At 32.4% G+C, this 17,916-nt stretch overlaps 3 protein-coding genes across 4 annotated transcripts; 1 reads left to right on the top strand and 2 right to left on the bottom strand.

Annotated features, from left to right (window-relative positions):
* Positions 1-5,692: 5,692 nt before the first annotated feature.
* LOC118056182 (chloroplastic import inner membrane translocase subunit HP30-2) lies at positions 5,693-8,673 on the top strand. Of its 2 annotated transcripts, none has more exons than XM_035068322.2 (6): positions 5,693-6,144; positions 6,810-6,925; positions 7,601-7,727; positions 8,001-8,149; positions 8,290-8,357; positions 8,434-8,673. In XM_035068322.2, exons 1-6 carry the CDS (start codon positions 5,848-5,850, stop codon positions 8,445-8,447), a joined length of 771 nt encoding a protein of 256 aa, XP_034924213.1. In that variant the 5' UTR covers positions 5,693-5,847; the 3' UTR covers positions 8,448-8,673. The 2 variants fall into 2 exon arrangements, with proteins under 2 accessions (XP_034924213.1, XP_034924212.1); XM_035068321.2 differs by having other exon boundaries at positions 8,290-8,352.
* On the bottom strand, positions 8,503-10,018 carry LOC118056183 (protein RESPONSE TO LOW SULFUR 2-like). Its single transcript, XM_035068323.2, has one exon. It carries the CDS (start codon positions 9,905-9,907, stop codon positions 9,605-9,607), a length of 303 nt encoding a protein of 100 aa, XP_034924214.1. The 5' UTR covers positions 9,908-10,018; the 3' UTR covers positions 8,503-9,604.
* Positions 10,019-13,578: 3,560 nt separating this feature from the next.
* Positions 13,579-14,888, bottom strand: LOC118056187 (uncharacterized). The gene is made up of 2 exons (XM_035068333.1): positions 14,220-14,888; positions 13,579-13,965 (listed from the first exon to the last, which is right to left on the bottom strand). The coding sequence occupies exons 1-2, from the start codon at positions 14,886-14,888 to the stop codon at positions 13,579-13,581; spliced, it is 1,056 nt and encodes a 351-aa protein (XP_034924224.1).
* Positions 14,889-17,916: the final 3,028 nt, after the last annotated feature.

The following is a 17,916-nucleotide window of genomic DNA, read 5'->3' on the forward strand; positions in this document are numbered from 1 at the left end:
ATTGAAGTTAGGTTAGATGGTGTTTAGCAAAGACTTGAATTGGGTGTTTCACACTCCCTAGTTATTCTAAAAAGGGAATAAAATGACATTCTTTGTCTAAAAAAGCTTTTCTAGTTCCAGAGATGGGTAAAAGTCAGAAACCACAATATCAGTTTCTTCCACACTCAAACTATGATCAGAAGGAGGCACAACTCCATTAATGAATTATTTATATCTAGTGATAATTGGTGTATTGATGATAAGGTGCTTTAGGAAAAGGCCCTTATTTTTTATAAGTCTCTATTTTACTCGATTGAATAAATAGAACCTAAATCACTTATTCTTCAAAACATTTATAGGGTGTCTCAAACAGGTGTGACTGGCTTATTAAAACGTGTCACAAAGGATAAGGTGTTTATAGCATTAATTGCCATGAATTCTTTTAAATCGCCAGGTGTGGATGGCTTCTAACATTTCTTCTTCAAAAGAATTGAGCTATTATTAGAGATGATGTTTGCAACCTTTTTAGCAATGCCTACACAAACTGCTATTTTAACCAAAGATAAGCAGAGACTCTTCTAATTTTGATTATGAAGGAAGATAGACCTTTATATTTAAAAACAATTATGCCCTACAAGTCTCTACAATTTAGTGTACAATTCATTACAAAGACTTTGATTAATAGATTGTGCCCTTTTCTGGATGAGTTAATCAGTCCTCTTCAAAGCAATTTGTCCCAAATAGATGTGACACAAACAATGTTATAGTGGCCCAGGAAGCTATGTAACATATGCACAAGTCTAAGAGTAAATAGGGGTTTTTAGTAACTAAAATAGACCTTGAGAAGGCTTATGATACAGTCAGTTAAGATTTCTTATAGGTTATTTTGAAAAATTTTAGCTTCCCTGACAAAACTATCTAACTCATATTGTTTTATATATATTCCTCCTTTTTATACCTAACAGGGACCTATGACAAAAAGGCCTTCTCTCTCTTTATCTTTTTGTTTTGTACATGAAGAAGCTTTCCAGTTTAACTTTTCATAAAGTTGCAGATAAAACATATAAACTAGTGCAACTATTTTATAGTAGCCCAGGTATCTTGTATATTTTCTATGCTAACAATAATTTGTTTTTCATAAAGGCAAAGAATTCTCATATTAGACTCATATCTAATATCTTATCTAATTTTTGCAAAGCATCTGGACTTAAGGTGAACTTTGAGAAGTCTAAAATTATATATTCTAAATCTATATACAGAACAAGGAAGAACATATTTAGTCAATTATCTATTATTTGTTTTATGAGTGATTTGAGTCAGTACACGGGTTTTCTTTTAATTAAAAAAAGAGTTAAAAATGACCATTTTAATTTTGTTTGGGAGAAAATTAGCAAGAGTTTTTCTTCTTAGAAGGGCAGGCTCTTGAACAAGGTGGGGAGATTAACTCTAGCCAACTTAATGATGTTTGTTATACTTATTTATCTCATACAATGTTTCTGGCTTCCAAAATCTATTTGATCAAATGTTGGCAGATTGTTAAAAAGCCTAATCTAGCAGAATAAAAGTCTTAATCATGGCTTTCACCCGGTAAAATGAGACTTTATTACTTTCCCTAAGAGGTTTGGGGTTTGAGAGATGAGATCCTCTAACGTAGCTCTTTTGGGTAAATAGATATGACATGTTTAACAGTCTAAATAAGTTTTAGGTTGGTCTCTTAAAGCACAAATATCTTTTAATAAAGATCTGTTTAGTGTGACTAGGGCTCTAATGTCAGCTTCACCAATTTGGTGTGCCATCATTAAAACTTTTTCTTCAATTGAATAAAGGGTTCATATTTAGACTTGGGAAATGAGACTTGTCTTTATAGTTTGACCTTTAGCTGGTGAAGGGGCTTTTATACTCTCTTATGGATGTTATTAATATTATTAATGTGGACTTACAGGTTACAGACTTGTGGATAAATGGTGACTAGAATTTTTCTAGAATGGCTATTATGATTTCTGATGTTTTAAAATCTATGATTATAATTGTTCCTTCTATATTATTTCTTCTTTTGATGACTATGTAACATGGGATACTAGTCCCACAAGATGTTATAGTTTTAAATTAGCCTATTTATGGTTGCTTCAACATCTCAAGGGGTTCGTAAATGGTCAGGGTTGACAATGGGTGTAGAAGCTACCTTTCCTGAGAAAGTAAAATTTTATATTTGGCTCATTCTTGATTATTCTCTCCCTATTAATATTTTTATATTTCATGGTAAAGTTTTTAATACTACAGAATGATACTGCTGCAATCATGATGTGAAGGACATACTACATTGCCCTTATGATTATTTAGTTACTAGGGGGTCTGGATTAAACTTAGTTTTAATCTTGCAAATGGTTTTTGGGTTAGTGATGCAAAACATTGGTTGACTTTTTATGATATCCCACATCAAAAGCGAGTGTCCAGAGCCATGGTCTTATTAGTAGTGTTGGTTGCTGATATGTCGTACGTATTTTGGAGCGTCAGGCTCAGAAGTGGACTCGCATCACCAAGTTAAAAACCATGAGGGCGGTAAGGCCCAAAGCGGATAATATATGGCGTGTTGGGCCGGGCTATTACATTTTCTTTGCCACAACTAGGAGATCCTTGTTATTTTTAGCTATTATCCGGTGGCTATGGGGTCATTATAACAGTGTAACTTATAATGATCATTACTTGGGAGAAGTTTGACTTATAAGAAAGATATGTGATCTTAAGTGGATTGTAATAAGTTTTTTTTTTTTTATATATTGACAAGGGTCCTAGAGCTCTAAGAATGGTATCTCGGTAGCAACCTAATGAGGGCTTCATCAAACTTAATGTTAATAAGAGCACTTCTAGCAACCTAGTGCCCTGATTAGAAATAATAATGGTTCTCGGCTAGTTGGTTTATTTGGTTATGTTGGTGTGAGATCTAATCCTTGGAATAAGGGTCTAACTTTGGATTGTAGCTTGCTTGGAATAGGGGTCTAACTAAAGTCATTTGTGATTTGGATTCTATGGACTCTCTTAGACTCATATAGGAGGATTCCATAGGCTTCCATAAATTTGGTGATATCATTACAGAGATCAAAGGCTTTTTATCAAGATTTTAAGAGACAAGTATCCAACATACTTTAAAGGAAGATAACTCATATACAAATTACTTAGCTAAACTGGCTACTAAGGGAGATAAGCGTTTTCATATTTGAAAGAGTCCACTTTCTGAGATAGAGAATTTGCTCCAGACTGATATGATGGGCATATCCCATTTTAGGTTTTAGTTTCTCTTTTTTATTTCAATATATATATATATATATATATATATATATATATATATATGCATGTATAAGTTTTTTGATTTACACTTAATATTTTTTTTGTAAAAAAAACATGTCAAAAAAGCCTATATGTTTAATTTTTTTTTCTGAAAAAAAATATTTGGCTTGCTATTAATTATTGATCTTAGATATCATCTATATTTAATCAAACCTATAAGCTAGACACAAACAAAGAGCAATTACAAAGAGGTTTGGCCTTTCTTCTATACTTGAGAGTGGAGAACACCCAAGTTAGATCATGACCAAACTTTCAGTTAGCCTAAAAGACCATCTATCAATCAATCAATTCAAAGGCCATCATCCATCAGTCATCCCAGAAGCCATTCGCCTTTAAAATAACAAAGGTTATCCATCTCTTAAAAAGAAGAGTTCATTCAGGGTCCATGATACCTTGATAGACTAAATCACCTTACTTAAAGTATGAACCATATCCAATTTTAATCATTCATTTAGTGTTAGGTTATACCATTATTTAAAAAAAAAAAAAACAAACTTACATATTACAACCATAACAAAAGAATCGTTACAAATTCAAAGATTTGCAGGCATGAGATAGCCCATCTACCTCTCTTATATTACCACTGGTCATCGAAAAGCTCCTTCTAAAATCATATGATACAGGCTTAAGAACACATTTCACATTATCTGGAGCATATAAATAGCCTTTTAAAGCTCGCTAAGAAGGGATTCCAACACCAAGATAACTCTCTTCTTATAGTTATTTTTACCCTCTTGATCAAGGATAAAACATCCTCGTTCAACAAGGAACTTATCAGAAAACTGAGTATAAGATATTCTTATTCTGCAAGTGACTTCAAAGATATATTCTTGTACATCATTACTACTAACCTTTGTGTTATTTTTCATATACCGTGGCAAATTTGTCACCTAGTCATATTTGCAAATGTCACATGGGATTAAAAGGAATGAAAACAAATGAGACAATTTCTCGCTTTAAAATACAACTTCAAGGCATTTGTCCCTTTAATGAAAAGTGCTTTGAACAATCTTCAACGAGATACCTAGATCATCAAGCTTTCTTATTATTCGACCATGGTAGCATGAGGAACCATAGGAAGTAACCACAATAAACACCTATTTATAAGTCGAAATAAACTATGATGCTAGTTTATCAAGGAGCTTACATCCTTAATCAAATGTTTAATTAAAAACAAGTTAATTAAAAGATATTTTAAATGGTAAGAGTAGAGGAGATTGCTACAACATTTATTCATCAACTCAATTGAAATTATGCATCCATGATCGGAGGATTTAATCCAACAATCAAATTATTTAGTTAAGAAACAATGAAAAGGAGATAAATAAGGAAAGATCATGAATAAAAAACAAGAAAAGACACTTAGAGATATTTCACTTCCCTTTTTACATAGTATTTAAAAGTGTTGTAATCGTTGATTTTCAAAAAAAAAATTACTCAGAAATTTATTAAAATAATATTTTAATTTGATTTTAAAAAATTATTTTTGATATTAGTATATTAAGATGATATGAAAACACCTAAAAAAATTAATTTGAAGTAAAAAAATTAATTTTTTTTAAACACCTTTACAAACGAGACTTAGTTGTACATCCATGGTGCTAAACAAAAAAAACACCTCATTTCTCCTTCCAATCCTGTCTCTCCAAACAAACTTGCCTTTGAAGAGTGATTTGGGATATTTAAATTTAAGCAGACTATTTGACATTTTAGGGTGTTTTGATATGAAAAAAAATAGTTTTACAATAATTTTTTTTAAAACACTTTAACAAACGAGACTTGGTTGTATATCCATGGTGTTAAACAAAGAAAACACCTCATTTCTACTTCCAATCCTGTCACAAACTTGCCTTTGAAGAGTGATTTGGGATATTTAAATTTAAGTAGACTATTTGACATTTTAGGGTGTTTTGATATTGAAAAAAAAATAGTTTAAGGTTTGACTCATTAAAATATAATTTGTGATTTTTTTATGAGTCTGTTTGTTTTTGTGTTCTAAAAGCATTTTCAAAAAAAAATTTAAAATTTTTTTATTTACTTCAAATTAATATGTTTTTAGTGTTTTCAAATCATTTTGATGTGCTGATGTCAAAAATAATTTTTTAAAAACAAAAAAATTTATTGACACGAAAAATTATTTAAAAAGTAATTATAATCACACTGCCAAATAAATTTTTAGAAAAAATTTGTTTATTTTCATAGAAATATCTAAAACATAAAAATACGTTAGAATGAAAAAAAAATAACAAGCAATTAATTCTCTTATTTATTTTATTAAGTTACTATCAAAAGAAAAAGGAGAGGAAATCGATAATATCTAAGCGGTAGTACCAAAAAAGAAAAAAATAAAAATAAAACCCTCAAAATAGAATTCAAATGAAGGGAATAAAAACAAAAGGAAGAAAAAGGAAGGATCTCTCCTCTCCTATATATCTCTATCCTCATAGTAGCTCGAAGCAGCAGCAGCAGCAGCAACGGCGAGGCGGCAGCAAACAGGGGAAAGCGTAACGGAAAAGAAAAGAAATGGAGCAGCAGCAGGGTAAACAAGGAGTGATGGTGGCCAAACTGTTTCCCAATCAAGACCCAATTAAGTTCGTTCAGTTCAAGTTCAAGGAATTGGAGGATGGCTTCAAGTCTTGGTTGTCCAAGCAATCTTTGCCTGTCGAGGCCGCCGTTGTCACTGCCACCGGCGGTGCTCAGGGCGCTGCCATCGGAGCCGTCATGGGTACACTCACCCCTGACATCTCTTCCTCTATGCCAACTCCCCCTCCTCAGGCCTCTCTCAACCCTCAAGCCATGGCCTCTCTCAAGCAAGCCCAAGTAATCTCTTTCTGTTAGTATTACGGCAAAAGGGTTCAACTTTTTTTTTTTTTCATTTGAATTGCTCTGCTTTGAAATTGGAGAAGATCAATTACCCGAAATGAATAACGTAAAGAGATTTTGATTTGCCTAACTGATAATCTTTTTTCCTCAGATAACATAGAACTAGCTAGTTTCATCATCTAGTTACAAGGAGATTACTATGAAAGTTTATGAGTTATATAGATTAGAGTTTCACTCCTAGCTGTATCAGACTTAAATTGTCCGAACGCTCTCCTCAACGTGATTGCAGAGCGGCTTATAATATTTGCTTCATGATTCTTATATTTTGGCAGAGGATCCCCCCCCCCCTCTATTTGTTATAATGTTTTATTAATCCACCAAGTAGTTTTTGCTCCTAATATCGAAAAAGGGTGATTCTTTGCTTGATTCAGATGAGTTCTATGTCTCACATGCTTTTTCTTGAAACGCGTTTAAGTATTCCAAGGGAGAATGTAGTGGAGAGGAAAAAAAATCCTTCAGAATTGGTTTATCATTGGATTTGTGTTTGTAGTCAATGTACAGAACTAGATTGATTCTGTACCCTACGGCCTGAATTAATTGTGGCTGCTGGATCCGTTAAGAGATTTTGCTAATGTTTAACAAACGATATGCTTCATGTACAGGCTTTAGCTGGCGGACCCTTAATACAAGCACGCAATTTTGCTGTAATGACTGGAACCAATGCTGGCATAGCTTGTATCATGAAGAGATTGCGCGGCAAGGAGGATGTCCAATCTAGGTAACTTTTGCTACATCCCTTTTCCTGTGCATATGTTCTTCCTTTGCAAGCAATAATCTTTGTTCACTCCTTTGTGTTCCCCTTAATGGGATGATTGACTTCATAAAATGTTGTTTTACTGGAATTTCATTTAGCATATTATGGTGTCTTTCTTTAGATAATTGAATCCCAAGTGCTACAAATGTATGAACTAAGTGGTCACAGATATTAGTTGCCAATGATTTTCATCTATTTATCATATGCTTGTAATGAAATCTATTTTAAAAGGGAAGAGTTTGGGGCTTGAGTCCTATCATTGTATCAAAAGAAAAGATGTAGGAGTAGTATAGATGAATTAGAAAGGCCTGGTTTAACCTTTCCATTGATGCTCTATCATTATCTGTTATATACTAAACTCGTCCTCCCATTCCACAGTCAGTATAGATCTTACTGAGGAAAATTAGGTTTAAATGGTAAACAAATTCGTAGAATTTCAAAATCAGTCATAAGAAATGGGATAATTTTGTGGAAGGATGCCGTGTATGGCTGGAGATTTTATCAAATAATAATTAACTGCTCTTAAAAAAAAAAAGGTTCAGGAGCGGAGTGTAGCTTGACCCAAAGTTCAGGTTAATTTTGAGTACTTTAGCCTTAGTTTCCATGCACATATTAAATCTTATTAATTTATCATTGCAGCATGGTTGCAGCTTTTGGTTCCGGTGCCATGTTTTCATTGGTGAGTGGCATGGGTGGCCCAAATCTTGCCACTAATGCAATCACTTCTGGACTTTTCTTTGCATTAGTTCAGGGTGGTCTTTTCAAGGTAAAGTTTCAAGGCAAGATATATCTTTTTTTTTCCTACAGAATCACATGCTACAGTAGGTTTATATTTTTGCCCATGCAAGCGGTGAGTGTGGATCAATAAAGCTTTTCTATTTGGAGGCAATTTCATATTAGACCTACCAAAAACATTCCTTGCATACATGTACAGAGGCAACCAGTTTTGCGGTCTCGTTTCTAGTAAGAGATCATTCTCATATTGTTCCTTTGGTCTTATTCTTGCAATGCTGAGATAAACTTTCATGTGGTTATTTAGTTGGGGGAGAAGTTATCTAAACCACCGGTTGAAGATTTGTGCTATGCCAGAACAAGATCCATGCTAAATAATCTTGGTCTCCAGAATTATGAAAAGAATTTCAAGAAAGGGTTGTTGACGGATAACACTTTGCCTTTGCTGACCGACAGGCAAGTTTTTAGATGATCTAGTTTACCTTCACCTTATGTATGATTAGTTAGCGTTTGTGTTTTATCAATATTTATCAATGTATATATCGTTATTTCTTTAAAGAGGATCTTTGGTGATCATTATGTGTTTGGTTTTCCAGCGCTCTTAGAGATGTAAGAATCCCTCCTGGACCAAGACTTCTCATTCTTGATCACCTTCGAAGGTCTGGTTCGTACTTTAAGCATGACACACTATTACTTTTGGTCATTGAATTTTATCTGATTTCTGAATATGTTGTGTCTAGGGACCCGGAGCTGAGAGAGAAGACATGCAAGCCATGATCAATAATGTTTTTTTTTTTTTTTTAAAAAAAAAGATTTAGCCATGAGAGATCACCTGTTTTTGATACAGCAGAGGTTAGGAGGAGTAGTTTTTGAGTCTTTAATAAGATAAGGTCTCTGTTGTGAACTATTCTTCAATGTCAATTGCTATTCTATTCTGTAAGGAACTTCGATATCATGCTAAAGCTTTTTAAATTTTGGTAGATTGGTTTGGATTGCTGCGGAGCCTTGAATTGAATGATATCGCGCACAGCTTGTATAGTGAATGCGGTAGTGGTGTCTAATCTGGTGTGATACATGGTTGGAGCAATTGTCTGGTAGCAAGGGCACCATGGTTTGCTTTTTGAGTCTTGGGAAGCTGTCATGACCAAGGTCGTATTCAAACTCTTGGAAATGCACGTCGGCTCTTTTCAATTTTTCGTTTGAAAAACAAAAAATCGGATGGGGTTTTTTAATCCTTTTATATCATCTCCTCGGGAGTGTTAAACAACGGCCAACTAATTTAATTTCAATCTTCATCACCTGACGACCATGCTCTTGTTAAACCTCGTTCTCAACAAATAACAAAAATAAATAAAATGTCAGAAGCAGCTGAAGTTCTACCCTCTCGATCTTACTGATAAACATCCTCTTGTAAAATGTACGCAGACAGTTAAAACTCTGGCTTCCTAGGTGAAGACAGTAAACTAACTTGTTCAGCGTCCTCTGTCTTTGTGAAATCTGTCAGTTTTTGTCGCAAACATTAGACAGGTTAGTTAATCCTTTTACATATTTCCTAAAAAGGTAACATCTCAGATTACATTGATTGACTATGCCAAAGAAAAGCATATGTATGATCCATTGAGTAACCACCCAAAAAAAATTCATAATAATAGGGGCAGAGAAAATCCACATCCAGTAGAACAAAGAAATGAAATGAAGAAGAAAATAGAAATATTGTACAGAATTCTTGACTCTCCTAGAGAAAAAAAGGGAGAGGGAGAGAATCATCATAACTGAAGAGAGAGAGACCTAATTACCAACAGATCAATCACCCACGAAGGTGCAAGCAGCATCTCTACCAGCTCCCAAATACATATGCTGGCAGAGAGAGCCAAAAAAGACAGGAAATTAAAAGGGTTGATGAAGATGTTATTAATTGGTGACTGGATGAAGATGGAGAAGGTTGTGGGCTTGGGAGAGTTCGTTCATGAGAGAGAGAATGCGGGCATGGCAGTCACGAGCATGATTGACAGCCTCAGCCTCCAGCTCACCCAGCTGGGAGCATAGCCTCTCCTCGGCCTCCTCTGCCACTCGGAGCCTCTCCCATGCCCTTTGTAGCTCTGATTTCATCCTATCCTCCCTCTGCTTGCTTTCTTTGAGGGCTTTCTCCAGCTCCTCATTTCTCTTCTTTAGCTTCATCTCCTCTCCATCCTTGACCGTCCCCATTAGGGCCATTACCACTATTTACTATTGATTATTCTCTCTCTTCGTAGCTGCAAGAATTCCTTTTTCCTGGCTACAAGAACAGCTACTCAAATTTTAGCACCCTTTTTTTATGGGTAGCATTCTCCTCTTTCTGTTTTTATAGGCTGAATCGGTTGTGTCCAGGTTCACTGTATCTTATTTCCCATCTTCAAAAGATTAGTCCTCGTAGTTTACCATTTCATTTCCACTGTATAATTAGCCCGTGGTATGAAATGATTTTTTTAGGTAAAAAAATATATTCTGTCATTGATAATGTTTTTTAAAATAAAAATAAATAAATTTTGTTGAAGTTGATGTGAAGTGATTAGATTAATTTAAAGGATTTAAAAATAACTTAAATGATTAGTCAAAATATAATTTAATTAAAAAAATTTCAAGATAATATTATTTCTTAATAAATATTAAGATGACAATATATTAAATTGATTTGAGTTAATTTATCAAATCCACAACTTAAATAATGAGATCATGACAACTTTATATAAAGTTCATCAAAATAAGTTATAATATCTAATTTTTAATCAAACCAGTGTTGAATGATGAAATTAAAAAAATAATTAAAAAATAATAATAATAATAATTTAAGTCAACCCGGATTAACTTGTTAAACCCACAACTCAAGTCATGCGACCAAATAACCTCATAAAAAATAAATCAAAAAAATATATGTAGTCTAGTTTTTAATCAACCTAATATTAAAGGATAAGATTGAGAAAAAAAAATAGTTAACAAAGATTAACTTGCCAAACTTATGACCTAAGATATGAAATTAGAATAACCCTCTGAAAAGCAAATAAAAAAACAACTCGAGCCAACCTGGCTTAACTTATAAAACTTGTAATCTAAATCACAAAATTAACATAACCTAGTAAAAAGTAAATCGAAACAAATTATAAAATTCAATTCTCAGTCAGTTTATTATTGAATAATGACATTGAAAAAACATTTCAATAAAAAAAATACAGTAAAACAACACAAGTCAACTTAAATTAACTTACAAAACTTGATATTCAAATAATGATACCAAGATAACCTCTTAAAAAACAAACTAAAATAAGTATAAAACTTTATATCTAATTAACTCCATGTTGAGGGTTGATTATCTAAAAAATCAAATCAAGTAAATTAATTCATTAAACTCATAACACATGTAATAAAATTAAAACAATCATATAAAAAACAAATCCCATTGAATTATAAACCTGATATCTAATAAATTAATGTTAAAGGAGCGCATCTTTTAGTTTTTGTTAATTAATAAGGTGTGCTTGCTTGCCTATTTGCTTCGATTTTACTTTATCTCTTCATGAATGCAATGATTTAGTCCCTAGAATTTAAATATAAAAAAACTCAGTCCCTTTGTCGGATATGATTGTTCACTCATTAAGTAGCCCGAGAAATGGTTAGGATATCCTAGGTTTCTTTCAATTAACATGCACAAAATATTTTGAAAATAAAAAATGATTAAGTGAATGACAATTCATCATCTTATTAGCTTACACTTAATAGAGCGAGAGTTCATTTGTCATGGCTTATAAAAAAATAATTTTAAATTTTAAATTACGATTTAAAAACTTATAACAAAGAAGAGTTAACTTAAAATATGTTTGAAATAAAATAATTTAATTTAAATGCATGTTTCAAACAATTTTTGTTAGGAAGGAATATGATACACGTTAGAATTTATAAATTAAAATTTAACATTTTTTAACTTCAGACAAGATTTTGACTCGAAATTGTAATAAATAAATTAGTGGAGCAAAAAACTATTTATTACTAAAAAAAACTCATCAAAATAAATGAAATTATATAGGGATGTAATGCGAATTAATTTAACTCAAAGAGACTAACTAATTATTTTCTAAAGATACAAGGACTAAACGATGGTTTATTCTTTTATAGGGATCGAGTTTGGTTTTTTGCGAGGAAAAAAAATATAAAATTGCTTGTCCTGTCGTTTCAAAAAACCAATGGCCGTTTCCTCTCTTCTGCGGGCTCCGGAGTCCGGATCCACTTTATTTTATTTTTAAGAACAAAAAGAAGTTTTCATCCCATATTAATTTTTTATCCGAGAAATAGCCCCGTGGCCGTGCTATCTTAGTATCTTTGGTCATGTTATTGTTGGGCCGTATGCGGATCTTCGAGGTATCTTGTATCCACTTTGCAACTTCTATGGTTTTGATTAAAATATAATCAAAATGATTATTGTAAATTATGGTTTTGATTTTTATGAGAAATAATTATGATCTTGATATATTTTTTATTTTTTTCTGTGACAAGATTTGTCTTTATATATATTATATATAATATATATATATATATATATATAGGAAATGGAGACTAGAGAATAATAATAAAAAAAAATTTGAAAACAGAAAAGAGAAAGAACACTTTTAATGTGAGATCCACGTTATTAGCGACGCAGAAAGAACCAAAGACCCTTTCCCTGATGGCGACTTGATCTCGATTTTAAAACTTTTAAGAAAGTAATCGGAGACGATGGGTACCGAATTCATGTATACATGTTATTGCGACAGTTTGTCCAAGTTTTCTTTCTATCCAAACCAGGACGTATCCACATCAATTTGATGGCAACCTCCCACCGTCCTAACGCAGAAAAATCTAATTATATTCACACCAATGTTGACGTAACATCATTATTGATGAGCTAACGCCAAACCAAAGGTGAGCTAACTTCAAGCTCAGGTCAATACAGTGCTAATCCAACCTTTATTTGGTTCGTCAGGGAAGGTTTTTGAAGCTGGTCTAATTAGTGCTGAGCCCAAACCGGTCGAGCTTCATCTGATATAATCCACTCAAGTGGTTGATAAAAGAAATTGTAATAATTATTTTGAGTTTGATTCATTTTAATGTTACCTTGGATCAGGGGCGGAGCTAGGATTATTTGATAGGGGGGCCAAAATAATATAAAAATCTATTTTTTTTTTAATTTATTGTACATGAATTGTAAAAAAAAAAAATTGCATGATTTAGTTTGATTCAAAGAAGTAACTACAAATATATAACAATCTTTGTATAAGATAAGAGGTTTAAAACAATACCAAATTGAGTCAAAGCTATGAAGTTAATTTCATCTTCATAATGTATTCATCACTTTAATTTTGTTGGTCTTTGTACCTATCAAATGTAAACAAACAAAATATATAAGAAACATTAGCTAAAGCAATGCATTATATATGTTTGATAAAACTTTAAAATAAAGTAAAAAATAATAAAGAATGATTCTTACATATTTATTTTAATTGTGCTCGTCGTTCTTTCATAAAGTAGAAATCATCAATTATCATATCACTTGTGAATCTTTCAGCAATTTCTTTTTCTATATAAACAATCAAATAATTTGCAAGAAAATCATCCTCCATCCGATTGCGAAATCTTGTTTTAACAATCTTCATCACTGAAAAAGCTCGTTCAGTAGTTGCTGTCGAAACAGGAAGAGTCAAAATAAGTTGAATTAACATGTCAACGAGTGGATAAATTGTTGATTTTTCTGTTTCAACCAATCCTTGACATAATTCAGCAATCGATAACATATTCTTTAACTTTGGATGATTGGGTACATCAAGCTCATAATGCTGCAACTGAAATCTCAAATGAGTTTTTTCTTGGTCAGAAAAGTCTTAAGGATAGAACTTGTCAACAAGTAAGCATATATCTTCAACACTGAATAATTTATAGTTATTTTTAGGATCTAAAGTTGTGCTCAACTTAAGAAGCTCGGTCGCCTGCTCATTGAATCTATTATTTAGCTCTTGCAACTGTTGATCAACGATAGCTGTAAATATATCAACTCGATAGTGATGCTCAACTGTTATTGATTCTGTTTTACGTCGAGATCGTCCCACACTAGAAAAACAAGCATCCATATCAGGAACTTCAATGTCTTGATACTTACAAAATGATGTCACTTCTTCTAAAAGAGTTTCCCAGCCATCATCTCTTAACTTCTGAATTAAAGTCTTTGTGGTAGTCACCAAATGCATAACATTTAAAATGTCTTGAGATTTCTGTTGCAAAGCTTGGCAAAGCACATCAGTAATTCCCATAACATTTTTCATTATATGTAAGATGAATGCAAAATCAAATGACATTAGCAACTTAAATGAAAAGGCGTCGCATCACCAAGTTGAGAATAAGTAGATCCATCTAAAGAGATGTTTTCAAGAACCAAGCAAACTGCCCCATACATTTTTATCAAACTGCAAATTGATTTGAAGTGCGAACTCCATCTGCTGTCTCCAGGTCGTTGCAAACCACCTACTTGATTAACTCCTTTACTCGTTTCAATCTCACCAATATCAACTAAATGTTCAATTGTAGCTGCTTGAAAAGCCCGTAATTCATCATTATGCTTGCAAGAAGCACTAACAATGTTAATAATAAAAATCAAGTTCTGAAAGAAAGTGTGAACATCAGATATTTCTCTAGCTGCAGCAATAAGAGCCAATTGTAATTGATGAGCTAAGCAATGTACATAATATGTATAAGGGCAATCATTAATGAATAAAGCTTGCAATCCATTCCACTCTCCACGCATATTAGTAGCACCATCATACCCTTGGCCCCTAATATTTTGAACATCAAGATTGTGATGAGATAAAACAAAGGAAATCTCTTTCTTAAGAGTTAAAGCAGTTGTATCTTTAACATGAACTATATCCAAAAATCGTTCTCGTATAAATCTACTTCTATCAACAAACCTTAAAACAAGGGCCATTTGCTCTCTTTTGGATTCATCTCGAGCTTCATCAATAATTAAATAAAATCTTGCATCACCAATCTCATGATGAATTGAAGACTGAACATTTCTAGCAAAGACATGCAAAATTTCTTTTTGAATTTGATGCGAGGTATATTTAGCATTTTGTGGAGCATTATCCAAAACAAGAGCACCTACTTGTTCATTGTATGATGCTAAAAGTTCCAACATTTCAAGAAAATTACCTCAGTTTTTTTATTCTGGACGTTCATCATGTCCTTTAAAAGCACATGCTTGAAATGTGAGCCAACAAACAATATCTATTGAAGCTTTAATACACAATTGATTATTTAGAATTTCTTGAGTAGTTTGCCTCTTAACTACCTTCTCAATATGACATGACTGATTTTTCAAATTTTCCAAGCACCTGGTAGCAAATCTATGAGCTGAATTTGGATTTTTTCCCATATGAGTTAAAAAAGCACATCGTTCCCCATCATTAACTTTCTTCCAATAATTGAATCCTTTAACAGTAAATGTGTCTGATCCTGGCTTTCCAGATGACTTACTTGAAAATAGATAGCAAGGGAAACAAAATGCAGTATTTTTCTCTGAATATTCAAGCTATGGATAACTTTTGAACCAATGAGATTGAAATCGACGAGGATGTTTTTTACCAGTTAGCGGATATTCAGACATCAAAGGTTGATATGGCCCCAAATTAATATATGCCATTCTAATTTCATCTTGTTGATTAACCGGGTATTTCCAAATTTGAGGACGATTGCTTGAATCTCTAATCAGATGAGCAGTGTCAATTCTAGTTGGAGGCTGCTCATTAATCAATGCAGGTTCTTCATAAACTGAAGCACATTGGGGTTGTTCAACCATAACTTCAACATTATACATTGGAGTTGATTCACTAGGCTGTGAGTTATCAATATTTTTTTCTCTTTTTCTCAAAAAAAGAATCAATTCTTCTTATTTTGTTCATGGTTCAACCTACAATCAAAACATCATAAATTTTTATTGTTTCCTATTTAAAAAATAAATACAAATAACGATGTGTTGTAGCAATAATCAGAACCAAAAATAAATTTTTACATGTAAACAACATTGACATATAAAAGTAAAATTAACATATTAAAAAAAGAAATTGATATATAAAAGCATATCTAACATTAAAAAAATGGGATTACTGGTTCCTAAATAAGAAAACATACACTAAATCAAAGTTGGGTAGACGCTCTTCAAAGAACTCAATTTGGCTAAAGATCGTGTCTAATTGTATATTGGACCTGATGATAATAAGGCACATGCGAGAAAAAATTGATAATTTTGGTGGCTTTGCTAAAAACAAAACATAAAAAAATCCAAGCATAATCGAAACAAATAAACCCATAAAATATATCCAATTAATTAGAAAAAACAATATTCACTATAACAAGAAATAAAAAATGGTAAAACTAGTAGATTTAAAAAAAAAAATAACTGAATTATATATATATATTCTTAACAAACATAAAAAAAAAAAATTACTAATTACCTTGATGAAGAATTAATTGGCGGCAGCTTTGCTTTAACTTTTGTGCTTTATATTATTAGGTTAGGGATGCAGTCTTGCAGAGAAGAAAAAGGAGACACGGTAAAGGAAAGGAATAAAATTCAAAAAGCGTAGTTGGCCTTTCACCGTATCATACGGAGATACAACATTAAAATCAAATATAACTAATAAAATAATAATTTAATATTAAAAAGTCTATTATTTATTAAATTAAAAAAAAAAAGTTTTGCAGGGGCCCGGGCCCCTGCTGGCCTCCTCTTGGTTCCGCCGCTGCCTTGGACTGTGACGTAATGCGTTGATTCTTTCGTGCCTTTTAATTTCACACAGGACGTAGCAGGAAGCTAGAAAAACAACAAGGAGATTGTTTTTAATGTGTTTTTGGTCACCTTATCAAAATCACCACACATGTATTGATTGTGTTTATAGATCACAGTACAGTACAATAGAATCGAACAAAAGAATGAGATATGTGACAAGTTAACTTAATTTATAGATGTATAAAATCACCACAAAGATCGTTGGCGCGTGCATTAAACACTGGGTTGGAAACAAGAGCAATTATTCCAATGTTACCACACCATAATACTGGAGGTGATTGTAGAGAAATACCAAGATCACAAAATTGCATCATGAGCCAATATAACTCAGTTGCAGCAAGGGCTCTAAATCAATAACCTTAGGCCATTTCACTAATCAAAGATTTTAGCCACTAATCTTGTCTTGTACCTATCAATTCTGCCACCAAGTTTTCTTTTGATCTTATAAACCCATTCATTTTTTACAATATGATATTGAGATTAGCAAGAACAAAAAGACTAAGTCCATTAGCTATCAATGCATCAAATGCTTTGCTTATTATCGCTCTCTAATTTGGATTTGAAATTGCTTTATTGTGAAGAGTAAGTTCCTACTCATTAAAAACACTAGAGAATAATTTTAATGGATGAAGAGTGGATTATAAAACCTTATAGTTTTGGAACTATTTTGGTTTGGAATAACCAGTTCTTGACCTTATGATTATATGAGATGTAGATGGAGGATTTGGATTATTTGGTGGTTAGTATATTTGAATGTCTTGTTGGATGTCTGAGGAAGAAACTTCATGTGTGAGAGAGGCAATAGCAGATTGGTCTATTGAGGTCAATGGTATATGCATGGAAGATGCATGAAGTTTATTGGATAAAAAAAATCTAAAACATTACTTGTAGGGTTTGAAGTTGGAAAGAAGTAGAGGTTGTGTTGGTGTCTAGATTAAAAACATTAATCAACAAATTACTAGATAATATTGCATCTACCAAATTTCTAAAATTGCCAGGTGATAGAGTTATGCTTGAATGGAAGGAATCTTAATCTTAATCTTTTAGTTGAAATGTTGTTTCATCAAATAACATACTTTTAGATATGTAAACTCTATTAGACTTCAAATCTATACAGTGATAACCTTTTAAATTATTAAAATAACCCAAATAAACACAACATCTACTGTGATATGCAAGTTTATGAAGTTAATAATACCTCAATAAAGAATACCATGAGCCACCAAAGATCTCTAGTTTAGAGTAACTAGGAGCTTTACCATTTAAAACTTCAAAAGAGATGCAATGTTGTAGGATTTTAGTAGGTAACCTATTAATTAAGTATATTGATGTGTAAAAAGAATCAACCCAAATTTTTCACTTAAGATGTGACTGTGCT

Source organism: Populus alba, unplaced genomic scaffold (genome assembly GCF_005239225.2).
Source record: "Populus alba unplaced genomic scaffold, ASM523922v2 scaf18, whole genome shotgun sequence".
Classification (NCBI taxonomy): domain Eukaryota; kingdom Viridiplantae; phylum Streptophyta; class Magnoliopsida; order Malpighiales; family Salicaceae; genus Populus; species Populus alba.